Below are 22,746 nucleotides of genomic sequence, written 5' to 3'. Positions count from 1 at the left end.
TTCAAATCTTATACATTTTAATCCACCTGTTAATTTTTACCCATATAATTTACTTACAAAGAAAACACACAAGCTACAACTTGAGTACATTCTTATCACTTATATAACAATTTGTATAAGTTAAAACAATATATTGTCAACAAAACGTAGCTTTCTCCACGACCAGTTAATGATCTATAAATGCTGTTTTTTGGAATTGTCATGCTTTTGCAAAGTGGTAAAGTTAACATTCTTCGGTATAAAGATACAAGCTAAGTTGAATATTTAATACACAAATACTTCCATATACGTACCACTGATAGATGTGCAGTTAGCCAACAACATAATACGGTTTTGAAAAAGTAAATTAATATCATATTCCTTTTGAACACTAGGGATCTTCATTTTAGTGTCTAAAATTTCCCCAGTGACTTAAAATAAGCAATTAAATAGAAATATAACTTACTGAAATGGTACTTTTTGAAAAATATTAGATACGATGATATTCATATTTTTAGTGTTTGTCCCTCTACTTGGCTGACATTTAGTTTATTAATATGCAACCAACAATACAATTGAAAGAAAACAGCTCAGAATATAGACTTGCTATTATGCTAAACAAGTTTCCAGTCCTGTGGGGGTTTTATGAATTACCAACCAGCACAAACGTGCAGCCGCATTTATTGACTCCAGCCCTGCCCACGTACTGGTGCCTGCTGGGCCCAGCATGTATGCACCTTAATCGAGAAAGCACAGAATTGATTATTCGTGTGAACTAAATCAAAATGTATTACATGTATAATTTTCTATTTGCTATTGATATGGAAAGGAAGTTAAGTTCATGTTTTCAACTCCACATTATGATATCTTCTGCATAAATCACTCTTCAAAAATTATATTCTGTGATAATCATATTTCTAAAATGTCAGAATTAATATCATTTAAAAATCTCTTAAAACAACTAAGTTTATGACATCAAACTATAGAATAACTTCGTATTTGTAAAATATATCGATGCTTAACCTATTTTTATCTATATGTTAATCTTATATTAATATAAGATGTATCAATTGGTAAAGGGGTTAAAGTACAAAAATCAATAATATCACTTAGGAAAAAATAATCCGTGAAACTGAAATAGCAATTCAACAAAGCTTCAGTTTAAGAAATACTATATGAAATCAAGTTATTTTGGCTAAGCCTAGAGATTCTTTTTTTTAAAGTATCTAGCAGACACCAAACAATTAAAAGGAAAATCAGCTACCACATGGTATTAAATTTATTAAACCAAGAGCTATAGGTACAAAATAATTCTAAAATACTAACAAATAACGTGAAAAAAAAAGAAAACAACTACTTAAGTACAAAAAAGTTTAAAGAAACAAAAAAATAATTAGGAAGAATGTAAAGAAAAAGCATCCTCAGAAAATAAAACTGACCGTTTTAGATATTTCATTGTATGGTTATAACAAACTGACCCTAGGCTAAAAACTGCCAGCAGAATTGATAATTTTGCTCTATTAAATGTTCAATATTCTATAAAACTTCCAGAATTAAAATAAAATGATCTAGTCAGACTTTAAAACCAAAAATATTGGTTTCCCAAAAACAGACAGTTAATTTCCATCTCACTGTGTCAATAGTAGCTTTTTTTATAAGGGGAAAAATAAATCACTCCAACAAAACTAGCAATGAGTTCATCAAATTCAAATGCAGTTTTCCATTTATGTATTTTTTATATTAAAGCAATAAACATGGTTCATTTATCTTCCCTTGGTTGCCACGTTTTTCTGTGCTGTTGCTATGAACTTCAGCCATTAGCTGTGCTCCAAGGTAAACTACATGAACCATCAACAAAAGTGACACCCCATCTATGGAGTTCATATTTTCTCCAGATTATCTATGCTAGTTGACAAGCTGGTAATGAAAAAAATCACACTAAGCAAATGGTTCCTCTAATAACAATAAATTTTCTATAAAATTATGAAGGGTACAAAATGTTTCCTTGCATCTATTTTGTCATGAATTCTAATTAACGTTGCAAAAACCTGAGAGTGCTGGGTCATCACAAGAAGTGCACCAAGGTTTGATTGATAATGTGGTCCAAGTTGGCCAATGCTGCCAAGATTTTCTTCTCTTAAATTAATGGCCATCCAAACTGCCCTAATCATACAGCCCAAATGATATTCCTCTTCTTATTTCAATTTTCTTGAGGCATGGAAAATGGGAAAGATCCGTCATTTATCTTCTAATGGCTGGATAATAGATCTATCACAATAAAACATCTGCACAAACTCAGAGGTGTGTTTTTTGCCCATAACAGTGAAGCTTTTACCAACATTAAATCAATAACTTATAAAAAGGTGTCTTACCCCAACAGTTTAGTTATGAACTACCAATATATTCAGTAAACATCATTTTGTAGCTAAATTAAGGAGAGGAAACTTTATCATCAAAAAAATATTTTAAAAAACTCAGTTTTTCAGTAGGCATGGACCAATTTCTTTTTGAAGAAACTGTTTACTTTTAGAAAGTTAAATTCTATCCAAAGGATTTCTTTACAACTAACCCTAAAGGAAAAGGAAATAAATATCACCCCGCTTTTGAGATGCTCTAAAATAAGAGAGACTGTCCACTGCTATGCTTAAACTGCCCAACAAATATGGATTTCCACATTTTAAAGAAAAACAAGAGAAAGTGTTATAAATTTAAAAAATGAATTTATAACTGAACATTAGGAAAGGTTTGTAGTAAAGAAGAAAAGAGTTTAGCATATGTTAAATGGAGAACACAGGATGAAAATAGTAGTCTAGGAATTACAATGAAGAAATTATATAAAGAAAACTTAGAACAGTCGAATGGAGATGACAGAATATAGATAAAATATTCCCTTTCAATTTCATTGACTACAGTTGTGAGGTTTCTATTCTATCCTTTAAAACTTACAGATGCCTTCAGACGACAGTTACCTAAGAAACACTAAAATGTTCTTCCAGTTATATGATCAGAACTATAGTCCTAAAACGAGGGATTTATTTTTACAAAAGGACTATTCATATGACAAATATTGGTCTTTCTCTAGTAAAAGGGAAAAACCATTTTATTTTAATATGTTTATATTTTCATCTTTCCTTAAAATGAGAATTATAGAACTAATTTTCTTTGAGATCTCAATTATAAGAAAACCTTCCTGTAGGCTAAAAGAAGCAACAGAAGGTATATCTCAAAATCAACAGAGGTTAAATGAAGAAAAGTTTTAAAATAGATTAACATTTTTCAAATTTACATTTATCAGCAGCAACAGCAATGTCATCATCATAATGATCTCAAGAAGCTCCTGCTGATAACAGAAAAATTCCTCTTCAAAATGTGGAAATAAATTAGACCTGGTTCATTTAACTGAGAAATTTTTAAGCAAAAAATGATTTGAAATTCTTATTGATTTTAAATGTCAATGCTGATGTTATCAATTAGGGAGAGAGACAAAATATAGCTGTCTTCCTCTAATAAAGTATTACACAAGAGAAGGAAAAGTAACAATAAAGATAAGATCTATAAATACCTACATAGATAGAGGAATATTTTTAACCTTCTGCAACAGATTATAATCATACAAAGGGGGAAAAATCAGAAAACATTCTCAAAACATAATTAATTTAAATCTTGGGTAGACAAGTTAATGGTACCTGGGTAATTTGGAATCTCCCAACCCAAACCCAGAAAAACTAAAAAGACAAAAACCTATGTCCTAAGCAGAACTAAAAATCAGAGATCTCCAAACTTCAAATTACATGTAAATAGAAAAATAAATCCTAAATCCCACAGAGTTATCTTTCATGCTCATATCACAAAACTTCACAAAGACCTAAGGCAGTCTGGAAAAAACTGCCCAAAACAAAGCAGACAGGAGTTGGTGATGGCATAAGAGAGAACTAAATTAAACAGCATACAGAAAAAGAGTACTCTAGAAAATGTGAAAATATCACAAAAGATTCCTGATGGTGCAGATTACAAGGAAGGGACCTCGGTGTAACGCGGGGGGCGAAGGGGGGATGCAGGGGGGACGTCAATGAGGCTACCTTAGAAACGGGAAGTTTCAAGGAGAAAAGGGTTAAAAAAAAAAAGGTGGAGGAAGAGGAGCCCTTTAGAAACTACAAGGTGGCAGAAAAAAGAATAGGAGGAAATTTAGGATCCCACAAGACACACACACACAAAGTCTAAATAGGGGCCGGCCCAGTGGCATAGTGGTTAAGTTGGCACACTCCACTTCGGCAGCCCAGAGTCTGCTGGTTTCGATCCTGGGCAGAGACCGACACACCGCTCATCAAGCCATGCTGTGGCAGCATCACACATACAAAATAGAGGAAGATTCACAGAGATGTTAGCTCAGTGACAATCTTCCTCATCAAAAAGAAAAAGAAAGAAAAGTCTAAATAATCCTAGGACATATGCCACTTCCCATGCATGCCCTCCCCCAAAAAAGCTACCTAATAAAATAACATACTTTGCTACTCTGACAGAGAGTGTGCTCTTGTACTAGGAATCCTGCAAACCACCTCAAACTCAAACCACCAACCTTATCCAAAGAAATGTAAAGATGCAAGCAATCACAAGTATTACCACAAAAAAGTCAGTGATGAAGCAAAAGAAAACTACGACACAACACTCCAAAATGAATTAAGTGCCCCTCAAAGAAGCATCTGAAGATTGGAAAAACGAACAGGAATCAGAAATTCAAAAGAGAACAGAAATGAACAAAGACATATGGAAGAAACGAAACAGGAGTTGACTGAAACCAGGAAACAAACTGAGAGGAAAACAATAATCAGATATGATGATTAAATTGGAAGGTGTTCCTGGAAGAACATAGTTGAATAAAAATTTAATAAGGGGCATTAAAGAAAAATAGAAAAAAACCCAAGATAATAAAAATGAGGTAAAGAAGTAAAAAGGGGGGCCAGCCCCATGGCCAAGTGTCCGCACGCTCAGCTTCAGTGGCCTGGGTTTGCAGGTTCGGATCCCAGGCACAGACCTGCTCCACTCACCAGCCATACCGTCAAGGCATCCCACATACAAAATAGAGGAAGACTGGCACAGATGTTAGCTCAGGGCTAATCTTCTTCAAGCAAAAAGAAAAAAAAACAAAGAGGAAGATTGGCAATGAATGTTAGCTCAGGGCTAATCTTCCTCACCAAAACAAAAGAAGTAAAAAGGTTTGGAGGGAACGTGGTTAAAATGTAAGAAGGCAAAGAAGATCCAATTTACATATAATTGAAATCTCTAAAGAAAAAGTAACAACTGAACAGAATTAATATTTAAAAGCCATAATCTCAAAAAAAAACACTTTGCCATAAATAATGTAAATTATGAATGTACACTGTGAAAAGGCTCACTGGGTAAATATTGACCCACAGGAAAAAACTGACCCCATCAAGGAACCCTGAAACACCATGTAAAACATTATATTTCAAAGATAAAGAGAAAATCCTCAGGGTCAGCATCTTACTTAATGCATAGTACAGGCATTTCCTTTAGAGTGAAACAAGGCAAAGATGCCACCACCTCTACTACTACTGGACATCGTACGAATGGTAGAAGCCAAGATAAGTAGACAAGAGAAATTATTAGTCACAGAAATTAGAAAAAAGGAAGTAAAATTACCTCTATTTACAGATGACTCTTTCTAGAAGAAACCATGGAGAATGAATGACAAACTAAATCAACCCTACAAGAATTCAGTAAAGAAGCAGGATATGAAATTACCATACAGAAAATCAATAGCTTTTTTACATACCAATATAACAAGGTCAAGGATATAATGATAAAGTAATCTCCATTTACAACAGCATCAAAGAAGTAAGACTAAAGATAAATACAACTCTAAACCAACATATAACTCAAACAGTAGTCCCCATCTCACCACTCCCCACAGAGGGACATGCTGGCAATTCTGAAACAACACTTTCTCCGCATGCCGGGACTGAGCACCTAAGTAAAGACATTGTGGATAATGGGAGCCACGTTCTTAATGTTGAAGGAAGTTGAAAAGGTAGGAGGCTAGAAGGAACCTTGTGCTGTTGCACTGAAATCAGAGGAATCAGTATGAACTACTGCAGTTTAATATTGATAGAAAAATAGATACAGATGGGTTTTTAATTTTTTTAAAATAAACGTACTAAATAACACTTGAGGAAAAAGGAGTGCCTTATAAACGACAGACCATCAAAGGCCCCAAAAAATCTACCTATGGACACTGAGCATGACACACACCATTTGAGAAGCAAAACTTTACAAACAACAGTAAACATCTAATTACTATCACCAAGAATATACAAATTAATTCCACAACCATTCAACAAATATTAAATACCTACTATGAACAAGTAGTCAGTATTTTTTCTACTGTAGTTTAGAAATAAATGGTCAGAAAACAAGAACGGATATTCCAAATTTACAAAGGAATCATCTTTTACATTCCTTTTTGAGTCATTCATTTCTTATTTGGAATATTTATCAACCCCCTTTTATGACATCAGGAACTCTGCTGAGGGTTTTATATACAATAGCTCTTTCCACACAAACAAAAGCTTTGTACATTAGAAATTATAAACCCTACAAATTTGGAAACTGAAACTTATGAAGGATTCATACACAGCTATTAAGTGGCAGAAGTTCAGACACAAATCGAATTCTGTTTAATTCCAAAGACTGTAGTTTCCACCTGTGATGTTATCTTGTTTGAGAAGAGATGCAAACATTATATATGGAGATTCTATTCTTAGGCCGTGCAACAAACTTCTTTTAGTCTACAATGTAGCAGAAATCATGGTAAACTACATTAAAATAAAGGATCTGTTTATTGTAGATATTACTATATTCTCCACAGTACTTAGCAAACATCTTGCACATAGAAGAAACTAAATGTTTTTTATTATTACTAAAAATCAAGCTAACCATATTATCAATAATACTGATTTCATATCTGGGTCCTAGAAGCAGATAACAAGTATGCAATGCAGAAGACAAAAAGGAATCAAATTTCTTTTCTCTGTCTCATTTATTGAGCAAGTCTATATTCGCATACCTTCTACATTATGCCAAACACTAGAGAAGAAATGCAGTGAAGATTTCTGCTACATTATAGACTAAAAGAAATTTGCTGGGTGGCCTACGAATGAAATCTCCAAATATAATCTCATGAATAATACAGTATTTTCAAAAATATATAGTGAAAAACCCATTAAAGGAATTAAACGTCCAATAGAACATATTCATTTAATGTAAAAAGAAAGCAGTAGAGGAGAAATGAGGGACAAAAAAGATATGAGACATAGAAAAACAAGTAAAATGGCAGCTGTAAATTCAACTATATCATAATAACATTAAATGTGACTGGATTAAACAATCTAATCAAACGGCACATACTGTCAAACTGGGTTAAAAAACAAGATCCAACTATATGCTGTCTACAAGAGACACAGATTAAAAAATACCAACAGATTGAGAGTAAAAGCAAAGAAAACAATATATTAATGTAAACAGCAACCATTAGAAAGCTGGAGTAACTGCCCTTATATTGGACAAAAGAGACTTTAAAACAAAAAGCATTATTAGAGATAGAGGGACATTTTATAATGAAAAAAGGAAGATAAGAACAATTATAAACATATAGGCACTAAACATCAGAGCTCCTAACTATATAAAGTAAACACTGATGGAATTAAAGGGAGAAATAGACAGCTCTACAATAATAGTAGGAGACTTCAATACTCCACTTTCAATAACGGATAGAACCACCAGGCAGAAGATCAACAAAAAAACAGAAGACTTGAACAATACCGTGAACCAATTAGACCTGACAGATGACTACAGAATACTCCATCCAGCAACAGCAGAATACACATTTCTCTCAAGTGCACACTGAACATTCTCCAGTATAGACCATATGCTAAACATACAACAATGGCTGTATGGGGCTAGTGGCTACTGTATTCGAAAGCTGCTATACACAGATATTACATGCTCCCAGGTGATATCATCCTACAATGAGCTGGAATCCTCTTCCTCAATGGTTTTGAACCATGCAGGTGAGCACAGAAGCCTCCATCAAAGATATCATTACACCAGCTTGTCCAAAGAGCTGCTCACAGAGCCCATGGGCCATTACTATTCCTAGGTCTCATTACCGCTACACACAAAGAATGGGAGTGGAGAAGGTAAGAGGAGACACATACATTCCCAAAAGATGACTCATGTTAGCCATAAGGTCATTCTTACCAGACAACAAAAGCCTTGTAAATATGAATGTTTTAGTATTTTTTTTAAGAAACACATTTATAATAATAAAACACACTCTTCTAATTTTTCAATATCTCTTTAATCTTCATTTTAAAACAATTATTTGTTTCCAGGTAATTCAGCCTTTAAAAATCCTAATAAATCAATGCTTGAAATAAAAACTTAGGCACCAAAAGTAGTCAACAATTTAGCCACAGATTAAAGAAAGGATTTTTTTTCCCAACTTGCTCTTCGTCAGACTCTGATGAAGAAACATGCAACAAACTAAAATTCTAAATGCAATCCTTCACTTTACAAGGACATTTTTATTCTTCAAGGATTTTAATGAGCTCCATTAATAGTTACATCATTTCAAAATCAGTAAGAATAATTATACCAAATTTGTATACAATGGTAAAACAACAGTATGTAAATAAAGCACAGTTTACTTTGACATGAAAAGATATTACTTACTATGCTTTTATCCTTCAGAAGTTTTTCAATTACTTCAATTAACATTTCCTTCTGCTCTGGATCAAGGCTAAAACATAACAAGAAAACTTACACTAAATTTTTTTCCTTTAATTCTAACTTTAGAAGAAGTTAATCATTTCAAGAACATTGAGAAATTTTAAAAGGGGGGAGGGAGAGAATTATATAAAGAATTATATAAAGATAGAAACAAAAAAAAAACAAATTTAAAGTAACATTGGATGGTTTTTCTCCCAAATGTATCCTAATCTTTCTTTCTAAAGTTATTCATATTAATTAAACCCAGATACCAATACCATTAAGAAAGTATTTAAAGAACAAGTTCACTTCTAAAAAAAAGTTGGAAAAGCTTTAGAAAGCAATTCCAAGTAGATAAACCACCACCGCTTTTTTTAACTATGGGAAAAAATAACAGGACAGCAATCACTTTTGACTATGGATATATAATTGTCAAAAACAAATACACAGAATTTCCAAATAAAAATTTTATATCATTCTAGTTCCCTGATGGATACACAGGGATGGATACACATTACATAAACCTAAAACCAAGAAATATAAGCAAAGGCTTACATATGTACAGAATTGAGAAACGCATCTTAATAGCAGCTCTAAGCACTGAAATACTGATAACAATATAATTTCTTCCTGGCACAGAATTCAATTGTTGTTCATTTACTGAGAAGCTAAACAACGAGTATACAAAGATAAGACAGAATCTAGTAAAGATGGCCCCAAACATAATCACCCCACACAACAGAAACATGTATAAGGGATTATGAGCACAACGAGGAAGGGCACCAATGGAGGCAGGAGGGTTGAGGAGGATTTCTTATAGGAAGTGACATCTCAGATGAATTTTAAACAACTTGACTTTAGAGCTGGAGAAAAGAGGAAATTTTCTAGGTAGAGACCAAAGAAGGAACAACATGTGGTAATGAGACAAAAACATTTTACGTAGAGGACTAACAGGCAGGACTGAGCTACTGGACTGTGAGTTCAAGGAAAGGAGAGTGAGAGCTGAGGCTCGCGAGGTAAAACAGAGCCCAGTGGATGGACTTTCAAACTGTCACAGTGGGCTTGGATCTTATTCTGCAAGTTTACAAGAAGAAAAGATAAAGAGTTAGAAGCATGGTGTAACTTTGTCTGACAGTTGACCTAAGAAAACGAGTTATTGTTTACAAACATTATTTAAGTTTATTATTAACCATTATAATTATCTGAACATCCAAACCTTTGAATTCTTTCAAATTCCAGCTCCAGGATCCCTTCTCCGAGCAATCTTTCCTAAGTAATCCCTTTTCATTACATCTTTACATAATGAAACCCTCTATGATAATCTGAGCCCTATCCTACCAAAGGCATTGTTAGCGTGCCTTTGTATACACAGATACATCATATACCAACATCTTATTCAATTACAAATTGCCTTTAATTATGTGGCATACAGTTAATTTTTTTCCTCAAATATATGATAATCCATCTTGTACCATTTTCATACATACATAAAACAACACCAGAAACACAAAATGATCTTATTGAAAGTTTGGGGAGTAGAATAAACAGTAACAGAAAATAATACCAAATTATTACAGATAATAATTCTTTTATTTAGGCAATATGTTTTCCACATAGATCAAGGCATCATATGATATTTTAATAAATATCTTACAAATGTGGTATGGTGCTTTATTTAAAAATCAGTATTTAAAAAATTATTTAATAAAATAGCTCCGCAAAAGAATCAAACAAGGAAGGGAATAGCAGGACCAAAGAAGGAAGATGAGAAAACAAAGTGAGTTAAGAGAATAACCACTTAAGTTTCTATCCTACAATAAACAGAAAAAAAATCTCAATTTTCTAACAATATATGTGTATGTGTACATGAGAGAGAGATTAGATAAATGAGAATTCAAATTCTGATTATCTTTAGGTTATAAAATCTATAAATTATCCCAGGTCCTAATAGGCTTACAAGTAAAAACTCTACAACCAAAACAAAATTAAAGATGTCTAAAGAATGTTCCAGGGATTGGGGGGGGCGGGGGGGGTGGCCACAGTCACTGGGTTTAGTATAAGGACAGACTAATGGTAAGAGCTAACAAAATCAGATTTCACATGCCCTAACATTCCACGTCACATCAGAGCTCTTCGGTGTTACTAACAAGGCACTCACCTGTAGAGTTTCTGTATTGCGTGGGCTGCATTCTTCCTAACGTATGGTGACAGATCAGCAGCAGCTTCCTTAATAGCGAGCATCATAATAGGCACAATAATCGGCACTCTAATACTCGACAGAACTCGCAAAGCACTTGCACGGATTAGTTGATTTGGGTCCTAAAAACAGTGCAAAAATATTCATCAAGATTTCAATTTACAATATTTCAAAGAATTTTTATGATACAGTTAATAGGTGCATATAGGGTGCGATATAACAGTAGCAAACAAAAGCTACTTAATTTAAAACAAACAACCAGTATATGGAAATGGGTAAGGAAAAAGAATTAAATAAACGCTTATTTCTCTGAATAATGTTTTAACAAGAAAAGTAATGGTTATACTTCTAGTTGATCATTTATTACTAAACATGCTGGGGTTTTAGTTTAATAATAATAAAATGCTTCAGGTCATAAATTTCATCTTTACAAAAGTCATGTTCCCTCTTTGCACACTTTCAAAAACTAGTCGGTATAATGATGAGTTTTTTGATGCATGATAATGATTATATTGAACATAAAGGAACATATAGAAACTAATCCATACAGGGCAAGGTCCAATTGGGTACAGAAATTATTTTCTAAGGGTACTGAATAGGCACCATGAGAGGCTTTTTAACTCTTTCAAAACTCTACTGTGTCATGTAGTGGATTATTGCTCCACTTCTTTAAACGAAACACCTTCAACTGTGTAGGGACCTTGCAGCTATTTCCTGCTCACTCTATTACTTACCTTCAGAGCTCGCTGGAAAGTGCTTATGGACAGGAGTGCCAGATCCTGCTGTTCTTCAGCGTATCGGACCAGGTAAACATATACTAATTTCTTGATCTGTTAAAAAAAAAAATCATTTAATCCTAGCCAGAGTGAAAATTAAAAATTCAATGTTTTCTACACCAAAATCCACTCTCAGTTTTCCCAAAGTAAATACCTGAACCTGGTCATAGCTTAGCCTGTAAAATAAAGATAATATATTGTAGGATAATGAAGGGCAACAGAAAAAGCTTGTGAAGTAAGCATTTTAATAATCACTCTGCAATAGCAACATCTTACCAAGATGTCCTTCCTCTCAAAGGGAATAAAAAGTCTCTAAGTGAAACTCATACAAAAATAGTCAAATATTAACTTAATTGCAAAAGTATTTTCAAAATGAAGGATACACATAATAGAAAGAACGTGGGCTGTGTCCTCCAAGTATATGATGGGGGAGCCCATGTTCCCTCATCTGTCCAGAGGTGCTGGAGCCCCATCTCTGCATCTACGGTAATATTCACGTCCAGTATACAGGACAGGATATTTTCAGCCCAGCAAGAACAATGTGTGACAAAATATCAATTTAACATAATAAAAATTACAAAAGGCTCGAAGTGTATTCTGAAAGCTGTTTTTAAAAGCAATTTAATCACTAAGTTTATAACAAAATTATAAGGAAAAGAAAAATTAAATGAAAATTAGAATTTGAAATTCTAGAATTAGAAATTCATCCACTGTTTCCTTCTGGTACTGCTCATGGCTTGTCTTCCTTCTCAATTACCTTTGGATGTCACTGCCTGATTAATTTTACTATATATCAGTACATACATACCTAAAAGTTTAAGGAATGTTCAAAGAGCAGAAGATATGAGAAGTAGCTGGAACAGATGATGGAAAGGAAAAATAGTGCTAGCAGGCCAGCATGGACTCAATGACAGTGCCACGGCCTCACTGCCTCGCACTCCAATGTCCCTCGACATGGCACAGCTTTGAGTCCTTCACCACCCTGCGTGCTCCCTTCTGAACTCACTCCAATTTGTCTATATTTCTCTCAACGTGGCACTCCAAACTACAAATGAAGTCTAAGCAGAATAAACTTAAGACTTTGTTCTAGATGAGGCACTTCCACTGATACAACTAATTCTTACAATTATTGTTATAATTAACAATACACCTTCCCCAAATGTACTAGTACTGACCAAACCCAGCCATACTTGAGTAATTGCCCCGGTGAAGATTTTTTCTCTTTTAAAAGAAGGGCAAGACCTTACATTTACCTATAGAAATTTTCAACAACTTAAATTCACCCCATCACGGCACCCTCTTAAGATAATCTTAGACCTTAATTTATAATCCAACCTATCTTGCTTTTCTTCACAATTTCACGAACACAAGTAAAAATTTCATAAGCATATCTTGTACATCTTCATCACCATTAATAAAAATACCAAACATACCATTTTAAGTTGATATCAATCCATTCTTCTATACTATATGGATAGCGTTACAGGTGAAAGTAACAAAAAACTGATTTACAATTACTCTTTAGTGTTAAATGGATCCACAAAATCTAAAATCCTTAATTCAGTACTCAATACAGCCCATAATCTGACCCAAACTTCCTTTCTAGTCACATAGGAACAGTCCCCAAATTTCACTTGCATTTTTGGTCTCAATCTCCACTCAGGTTATCGCCCTAATTTGCCCCAAGTTCTACTAATCAAAATCTTCCACAAAAGCAAAAATGAAAGAATAAAATGTCCATAAATACATGAACAGTTAAATAAATTACAGTACATTCATATTACATTATAGTATGCAGTCACTATATAGAATCAAGTAAATCTATAGTTCACATTGAAAATATGTCCTTGTAAAAATTTTAAAGGTGCTAAATAGTATGCATTGTATAATTTCACTTCTGTATTAATAAAAAGTGATACCCACATATTGTATTTTTTCGATCTAAGACCACCATCAAATGTAAGATGTACCATTATTTTATGAAACACATAGAAAGGAACAAAAATCCCTGCCAATTATAAGTCACCACCAATTGTGAGGATAAGTCCCAACTGCAGAAACTTTAAAATAGAAAATAAATGTCTTAGAATGGACATAATATGGTAACAATAGCAGATACTCATATATTGCACTAACTACGTGCCAGGTGCTATTCTGAATGTTTTACTCAGGTTAATTCATTTTATAGTCACGACTCAACGAACAGGTATTATTATTCCTATTGTACAGGTGACGAAACTGAAGCACAGAGAGGTTAAGTAACTCGATCAAGACAGCACATCTATTAAATGAGGAACCAGGGTTCAAACCAGGTAAGCACAAAAGCTGAGAAACGTACATATGAAAATGTTAACAGTGACTATCTGTGGGTGTTGGTTTTAACCAGTAACCTTCACTTTCTCATCTCATCTTTCCAGATGTCCTCTAACACAAAATAATAGTGCTTTCTCTGATTATAAAAGTACTTTAAACTTCTTCATTATAAAAAAAATCTCCAACTGAAAAGATTTTTAAGTTCCCACATTCCAAGGAAGACAGCTTTTTCTGTGGCACTTGCCACATACAGGCACCAGACTACTTTACACCTGTTCAACAGATCAACAAAAACTCAGCTAAACTAAATGAACAAGCTTTGGCAATTCAACCAATCTGCGACAGCCCCTTGCTTCTAAATGTTAGCCAATCAAGAACAAACTCTCTCCAAAAAACACACCTCTGAGCACCCATCAATCTACAGCAGTCTCACCCAGTAGCCAGCACCTGCAGATCAGGTCAACCACTTAGGCCCCTGAAAGTCCACGGACTCTTTAAACCATCTCTTAGAACCAAGCGATCTTACACAGAACACAAATGAGTTCCAAAATTATGTGATACTAGTATATTAAGATGACAACCAAATGATCCAAAACATACCCAATGTTTTAGATTATATTTAAATGGAAATACAAATTTTTAAAATTCTTAAATTACAGTTTAAGAAGCACTTATCTAATTGTTTGAGATGAGTTTCTCCCCAACCAGACTTTAAAGTTCCTAAGCTTACAACAGTGCCAAAAAGCAATTAACACTTGTTAGTGAACTGATTTATGGCAATTTCAATATATCAAATCAACACACAAGATGTATTTAAGTAAGATATTTCTCAAATCCTTGGGCTAAATATGAGGTCATTCAGTACAAGAAACATTCCTTATTCATCTGTATATTCCCAGGACCTATCATATTGCCTGGCATACAGTAAGAGCTCAATAACTATCAGCTGAATGAAATATCACAGCCCAACGGTAGAGGGAGAAAAATTAAGACATTTCCCATTAGATTGCTATATTTAGGATCTAACTTACCACCAATGCTTATAATTCATCAAACAGACGTCTAGAAGGATACCAATATACTATGAGGAAATGATAGATATTAAGAAGATTGCCTGCAAAGTCTTTACCTTGTGAGGATTTTTTTTTTAATTACTCATTTAAAATATTCTTTCTCCCTATTAATTATATTCAGGTCTCAGTCTACAGTTCTCTGGAAAGTTTGGAAAGAAGAATGGCCTAGAGGACACCCATCCCCTCATCTTCTTGTGATTTATTTCTCAGCAACATCTTTATTTAACAAGTAACTGTACAGCCAACTTTTCAAGCTGAATAATGAACTCCAGAATATATCCAGGGGTTTATACTGTCGACACTGAAACATTCTGAACCACAGCTGCGCTAGCAGGCATTGCTGTAATTACTCACTATTGGAGAAGGATTTTTGTGACTGTTATAGCAAAAAGCATAACAATATTAAATCACAGAAGGTTGCAAAACACTAAATTTGTTCTAGTTCTGTTATAAGAATCAATCAATATTGACCACAAGAGGCCTATGCACTGACTGGCTGCAGGTGTGCAGAGAAAGCCTACTTTCCCTGAAACCATTCTGTGACTAGAAATGGGAGTACTTAAAGCTCCGTGACTACACCATCCTCCGATCAGTTACTTTCATTCAATGTTACAACACTCCTCGCTGTAAAGCTAATCAGAGCAGAGCCCCAGTAGGTTGGGAGAACACAGGCAGATCTGTTTAATTAGTTTATCAATACTAGTACATCAAACTTCATGAGTTATTGACTAAACCTTTGATTATTTTTGTACTATAACCACTGATTGCTTACTAGGTACTTTTGGTATTATGTGACATCGAATGGCAGATGACGTACAGCTCAACTGTGTCTAAGGCAGCATGTACTGGTAAAAACGAAATTTTGCACTTCATAACAACGAAACATCAATCAATTCTCTGAACAAAAATTTTAAGAAGCTTATTTCAGTCTTCCCACAATATTAGAAGATAAAGCATGTTTCAAGAAACTAACAAGGTATTTCAAGAACAAAAGAAACCCAAACAAACAGACCAATAATTATGTTTATAGTGACATTTTTGTTGCAGAACATTAGGGAGCATACCAGAATCTGAGTGTAAAGGAAAAAGATGAACAAATAGAAAGTTCTACTATTGTAACAATCGGAACAACACAAACAGCTTTGAATGAAAAAAACAGTACAGAATTGTCTGTTTACAACAACAAGACTACTTAGAACTCTAAAGGGAACTAGTTAATTTACTACCAGTTTCTAAGGACTTGGTCCTTTCCACCCACATCTAACAATGTCAGATACTTCCCCAAGAGGAGTTAATTCCAGATGTTGATGATAAGGGTCAAAGATACTAAGGTGGAAAAAAGGAAGAAGGAATCAACAGACAGGAAGGATGGCTCTAAAAGGGGAAGGGTGTAAGATGAGTTCTGAGACCAACCTACCTGGCTTTGGATTCTGACTCTGCTATATACTACCTGTGTGACCTTAGTCAGATAATTTAACCTTTCTGCTACCCTGTCCTCATATATAAAAAAGGGAACAGAACCAACCTCAGAGGTATTTGAGGATGAAATGAGCTGATATATCTAAGGCACTAACAACCTAGCACAGATGGCTTTTTCTTTTTAAGATTTTATTTTTCCTTTTTCTCCCCAAAACCCCCTGGTACATAGTTGTATATTTTAGTTGTGGGTCCTTCCAGTTGTGGCATGTGGGATGCTGCCTCAACGTGGCCTGATGAGCGGTGCCATGTCCACGCCCAGGACCCAAACCAGTGAAACCCTGGGCCGCCACAGTGGAGCACGGGAACTTAACCACCCGGCCACGGGGCCGGCCCCTAGATGGCATTTTTTTATTGTTAGCAATTATTGTTGCTGCTGAGAGACTCTACTCCTGATAACACTAAGACAAATTCTACCCACATCTCACAATTTCTCTAAGTCAAATCTTGATTTTTTTTCAGATATTTGGACCTTCTTATATCAAAGGCCATAAAACTAAGGTACACATCAGATTAGACGCTCAGATAGCATGGCCATAACACATCAAAGGGAATCTGTTTAACTCCTGAAATTATCAATTCAGAATTAGACATGGTAACAAGCACATCAACAGTGCTTAACAAGCATCTACTAACTTAATCATGAGTAAAATTTCCAAATACTATCAGTTTATGTGTTCAGTCTAGATTTCTCCCATTAATTGGAATCTTGGAAAGAAAGAATGGTTTATCAAGCTATTTAAGTCTAGAGTTAATTTAACAGTTAATTCTAGAGCCATTTAAGTCTAGTCTAATATTATCAAGTCTAATATTAAATAACTTCAATCTAGTTCTTAAATTGGCAGCAAGTATACATGAGTTTTGATTTTAACTTACCCAAATTAGTGAAACTGACTTTACGATGGCTATTCACTTTGGCAGCAAAATTCACCTATCTGAAATATTTAATGTACTTACTAATAGAAAAAATGAAACATACTCAACAACGTATCTAAAAAGTGGTTTAAAGTACATATCTTTAAAATCCTATAACATCAATTATTCTAATAATGGGAAAATAATAGGAACTGGAAGATAATTCTTTTTATATATGGAAATGTGTACTCTAGAAATTGTATAATATATACTTCACCTTTGCTTTTCTAGATTTTTATTTAAACTACTAATTTAACTTACATGAAGTAAGATAAATTGCTAAGTTGCTTTCTATTAGAGACATAATAGCAACCATCCACTGCCACAGTGTTAAAATAACAGCTAAGCGTCTACTTCACTTCAACTTTGTGTCTGTAGTACACAACTGAAGTGCGACCTGGCTGATCTTATCACCCTACTTAAACAAAAAATTCTACTGCCATTCTCAGGACATGGCTATTTTATTCACTCTATTTTTTCCTGTATCTATGCAATCTTTTTATTCGAAAGTGCCTTGTTTTTAAAACTAAAAACACTTCAGCACTGACTGTAAAACCGCCAATGCTCTGTGGCTCCCTCAGTATACCTGGCTGTAACGCACTGTGAGGCACCGCTGCGGGACTCTGAGGTGGAGGCTGGAGAAGCAGCAGGGAATTTTTAAGTACCTCAGCAGTTCCAAAGTGAAAATTCTTCATGGAAAGTAGGGAAAATTGGGACCAATGTTTTTATTTGATCAATAACATTCCACATCCTTTAAAGCTTTAAAAACAGTTACAGATTTTGATATACAGCTATAATTTAAAAATAATAGTAACTGAGAGATCTGATTTACCCTCCTACCTTAACCAAACAGAAAACTAGGGGAAAAAAATGCAACAATAGTTGTCATATGTTGGAAAACAGGCAGCACAGTGCTGTGAATCCCAAGAGAGGAACAAAAATCAAGGTGAGCCCTACAATTGAGGGTGAAGCTACCAGGGCAAGGGAGGCAACTCAAACAGAATCCAGAAGACTCACTATGCCAAGGAGACAGAGGTCAAAGTTCACAGAGGCCAAGGTCGCTACAATTCACAGAGCAGAGTAACAGGGAAGAGGGAACTTCACAGAGATAGAGAAGGAGAGAGAGCACGCACCCTGGAGAGGGGGCCAGCAAGTCTCAGGCTAAGCACTGACATGCACATGAGCAAGATGAAACTACCTAAGGCGAGATACAAATAAACTCGAGAAAGGTAGGCAGAGCAGATCTCAAAGATCACAAAAAGCTGGGAAGAGTTCAAGTTCCCACCAGTCTGAGAAAATATCTCATAAATATACGTGGATCATGGAGTAGAATCCTACAAAGGGCGTCACCTTAGGAGTGGGATTAAATTAATATAAACTAAAAATGTCTCTATATCCCCACAATAAAGCTTAAAAGCTGCTTTGAAAGACTCAAATGATTCCATATAACTTAAAGAAACCCAATTCAATTTAAAAATACAACATGGGGCTGGCCTCATGGCATAATGGTTAAGTTTGCATGCTCCACTTGAGCAGCCCTGGGGTTCACAGGTTCAGATCCCAAGAGTGGACCCACACACCACTCATCAAGGCATGGTGGCATCCCACATATAAAACAGAGGAAGACTGGCACAGATGTTAGCTCAGGGGCAATCTGCTCCAACAAAAAGAGGAAGACTGGCAATGGATGTTAGGTCAGGGTCAATCTTCCTCACCAAAAAAATAAGAATACAACAAAGTCCAGCAACCAACAACATAAATTTCACAATGTTCAATAGCCAATCAAAATTTGCTAGGGATATAAAAAAAGTCAGGAAAATATAACTCATAACCATGAGAAAAATCAATCTATAGAAAACACTCAAAATGACAGAAATGATGGAACTAGTGGAAGGACAGGAAAACTATTATAAATATGCTCCTCAAGTGCAGGAAGGTAGACAAAAATATGACTTTGTTGAGGAGAGAACTGGAAGATATAAAAAGGACCTAATGAAACATCTAGAGATGAAAAATATAATAGCGGATAAGAAAAATACACTGGAAGGGATTAACAACAGTTAGACACTATAAAAGAAAAGATCAGTTAACTTGAGTATATAGCAGTAGAAACTATCAAAATAAAGCTCAGAGAGAAAAGACTGGGAGAAGAGTGACCACAGCATCAGTGACTTGTAGAACAGTATCAATTAATCTACTGCATGTGTACTAGAACTGTCAGAAGGGGAGAGGAGGGAGAAAATACATTCTTTAAAAAGTAATAGGTAAAATTTTTCTGAATTTTAAGAAAACCATAAACCCACAAATGTAAGAAGCTCAACAAACCCCAAGCAGAATAAATAGGAAGAAAAATACGTCAAGGCATATCACAACAAAATTTAAAACCAGTGCTAAGGAGAAAATCTTAAAACCAACCAGAGGAAATAAAGACACATTACACACAGAGAAACAGGATAAGAATGACAGAAGACCTGTCATAAGAAACCATGCAGGCCAAAAAGCAAGAAAACATTTTTTAAACACTGAATGGAAAAGACTGTAAACTTAGAACTGTAAATGTTACCAGGCAAACATGTTTTCAAACTGTAGGCAAAATAAACACTTTTTAAAACAAAAGTTGAGAGAATTCATTACCACTAAAATAAGAAATGTTAAAGAAAGTCCTCTAATCATAAGGAAAATGATACCAAATTTGAAATTTGCACTTACACAAAGGAATCAAGAAGGCCAGAAATAGTAAACATGAGAGAACATATAAAAGATTTTAGTTGGAGCAGCTCATTTTTAAATCTCTTTAATACATGAGTGAACTTCTGGTAATTTTGGAATAAAATCCTACCAGAAAACTAAAAACCCTGGAGATATTACAAAAAGCCCTGAAGGCCCTGGTGATGAGACAGCAGCAGACAGAACGGTTAGGAGTATACACCCAAAGATGGTAAGAAAGTGCACTGTGTAAAGCAAGTTCGCACTTCCATGGCTTTCTGCTGAGACTAAGTGAATGCTGGATGAAGTGCAAGGGAAGGCACTGATGGACAAACCAGTCTCTCTGGCCGAAGGAACCAAAAAACTGAGCCCAGGACAACCACAGCCACTGAAGAAAGTATGAGAACCCCAGAAGGGAGAGAGCTGGAGACGGGCTTCTCAAGTATCTCAACCCCCTCTCTGACTCCTGAACCACACAAGTGTAGAACAGACCTCAGGTAGCGCAGCAAAAGAGAAAAACTATGAAAGCAGACTGAAGCTGCTGCCTAAGAAACAGAATCTGCAATTTAACCCAGTCAAGATGACTGCCTTCAAAACACCACCTGTGGAGTAAAAATAAAAGAATACAGAATCTCCAAGATTTAACAGAATGTCAAAATACAACTCCAAATTATCCAAATATGAAAAACTAAGAAAAGAGAACACATACACACAGAAAAGAAAATCGACTGAACCCAAGCCTGAGACAAACAAGGTGGTAGAACTAGCAGACAAGGATTTCAGAGCTGATATTACACTTCTTCTTAATTAAGTAAAAGAAAACATGCTCTCAATTAATAAAGAATATAGGAAATGTCACCAAAGAAACAGGATAAAAAAGAAACAAACTGAAATTCTAAAATGAAAAAATACAATTCTAAAATAAAACAGTCACTGAGTGTACTTAACAATCAAATGGAAACGATGGAAGAATGAGTAGGTGAAGTTGAAAATTGATGAATAAAAATTACTGAATGTGAGGAATACAAAAAAGACATAAAAAGACAAAAAAGGCTTCATACACTGTTAGATAATATCAAACAACACAACATATGGAATTTCAATACCAGAAAGAGAAGAGAATGGAGCAAAAAATTATCTGAAGAAATAATGGCCAAAAATTCCCTAATTTTGATCAAAGACAAAAATTCACGGAAGATGCTCAACGAACCCCAAGCCAAATGAACACAAAGCTCAAACCAAGACAAGTGAACGTAAAAGATAAAGAGTAAAATATGAATGTATCAAGAGAAAAATGATAAATTACATAAGGGGTACTGATCCAATTCACAGGGACACAACACAGGAAATTATGGAGGGTGCAAGAGTCTTTAAAGCATTAAAGACAAAAACTAGTAACACGGAATTCCATGAGCAATGAAACAATCCTTCAGGAATGCAGGTAAAACGGAAGCACTTTCAGACAAACAACAGTCAGGAAACCCAGCCGCAGCACACCTGCACTGCAGAAAAGCCAACGCAGGGTGCGAAGGCAGGAGGACATCGCACCGACAGGAGCCTGCGTCCTCAGGCTACAGAGAGAAGCCTGGAAACAGGAAACATCTGAATAAATAAAAACACTGTTTTCTCTGACTTTCTTCATAAATCACAGATATTTAAAAAGCAAAAATTACATTGTCTTACGATGTTTTTAATCTGACATATAATCACTAAAACATAAAAGACAGGAGCAATATGAATGTACGTAGTTGCAAGATTTCTATACTTTATGTGAAGAGGTGCAATATTAAATATAACTGTACTGTAAAAAGTTTAGAATGTATACAGCCAACACTTAAAAAAAATGCAAAAGAGAAGACAAAAATTACCAATACCAGGAATAAGAGGAAACATCACAGCAGAAGCTACAGACAGCAAAAGGATACTGAGAGGATATTAACAACTTTATGCCAATAAACTCACAACCTAGATGAAATGGATAAATTTCCTGAATAAAAAATTACCAAAATAGATCCAAGAAGAAATAGAAAATCTAAAAAGCCCTGTGCTAGGGGTCCACCAAGACCATCTTCATACTTGATGACTGGCTAGAAAGACTCACATCACTAAATAGCAGGGAAACGCAACTACAGGCACAATGAAATACCACTTCACACCCACCAAAATGGCTAAAGCTAAAAAGTCTAATGAGATCAGGTGTTGGAAGGGGTGCAAACCAGCTGGCTCTCCCATACGTTGCTGGTGGGAATACAAATGCTACAGCTGCTCTGAAAAACTATACACCATTATTTTCTAAAAGTTAAACATATACTTCCCCAGACAATGCAACGAATTTATTCCTAAACATTTACCCTCCAAAAAATAAAATATCTGCCCACACATAGCATTTTATTCAATCCAAGTGTATTTCAACTGGCAAATTAAAAAATTGTAGGGGCCAGCCCAGTGGTGTAGTGGTTAAGTTAACGCACTCTGCTTTGGAGGCCTGGGATTTGCAGGTTCGGATCCCGGGTGCAGACCTACA

General features: G+C 34.9%; 1 protein-coding gene across 8 annotated transcripts in view; it reads right to left on the bottom strand.

Annotated features, from left to right (window-relative positions):
* AP3B1 (adaptor related protein complex 3 subunit beta 1) overlaps positions 1–22,746 on the bottom strand; it is a 230,528-nt gene that overhangs the window by 160,296 nt on the left and 47,486 nt on the right. For all 8 annotated transcript variants that reach the window (XM_044777972.2, XM_044777965.2, XM_044777964.2 and 5 more), the window contains exons 4-6: positions 11,698–11,793; positions 10,925–11,085; positions 8,731–8,797 (exon numbers count right to left, since the gene is read on the bottom strand). In XM_044777972.2, coding sequence (XP_044633907.2) covers positions 8,731–8,797; positions 10,925–11,085; positions 11,698–11,793 — 324 coding nt within the window. The remainder of the gene's footprint in view (positions 1–8,730; positions 8,798–10,924; positions 11,086–11,697; positions 11,794–22,746) is intronic.

Source organism: Equus asinus, chromosome 9 (assembly GCF_041296235.1).
Source record: "Equus asinus isolate D_3611 breed Donkey chromosome 9, EquAss-T2T_v2, whole genome shotgun sequence".
NCBI lineage: Eukaryota > Metazoa > Chordata > Mammalia > Perissodactyla > Equidae > Equus > Equus asinus.
The sequence above is the reverse complement of the archived record's forward strand: the minus strand, read 5'-3'. Positions and strand labels throughout refer to the sequence as shown.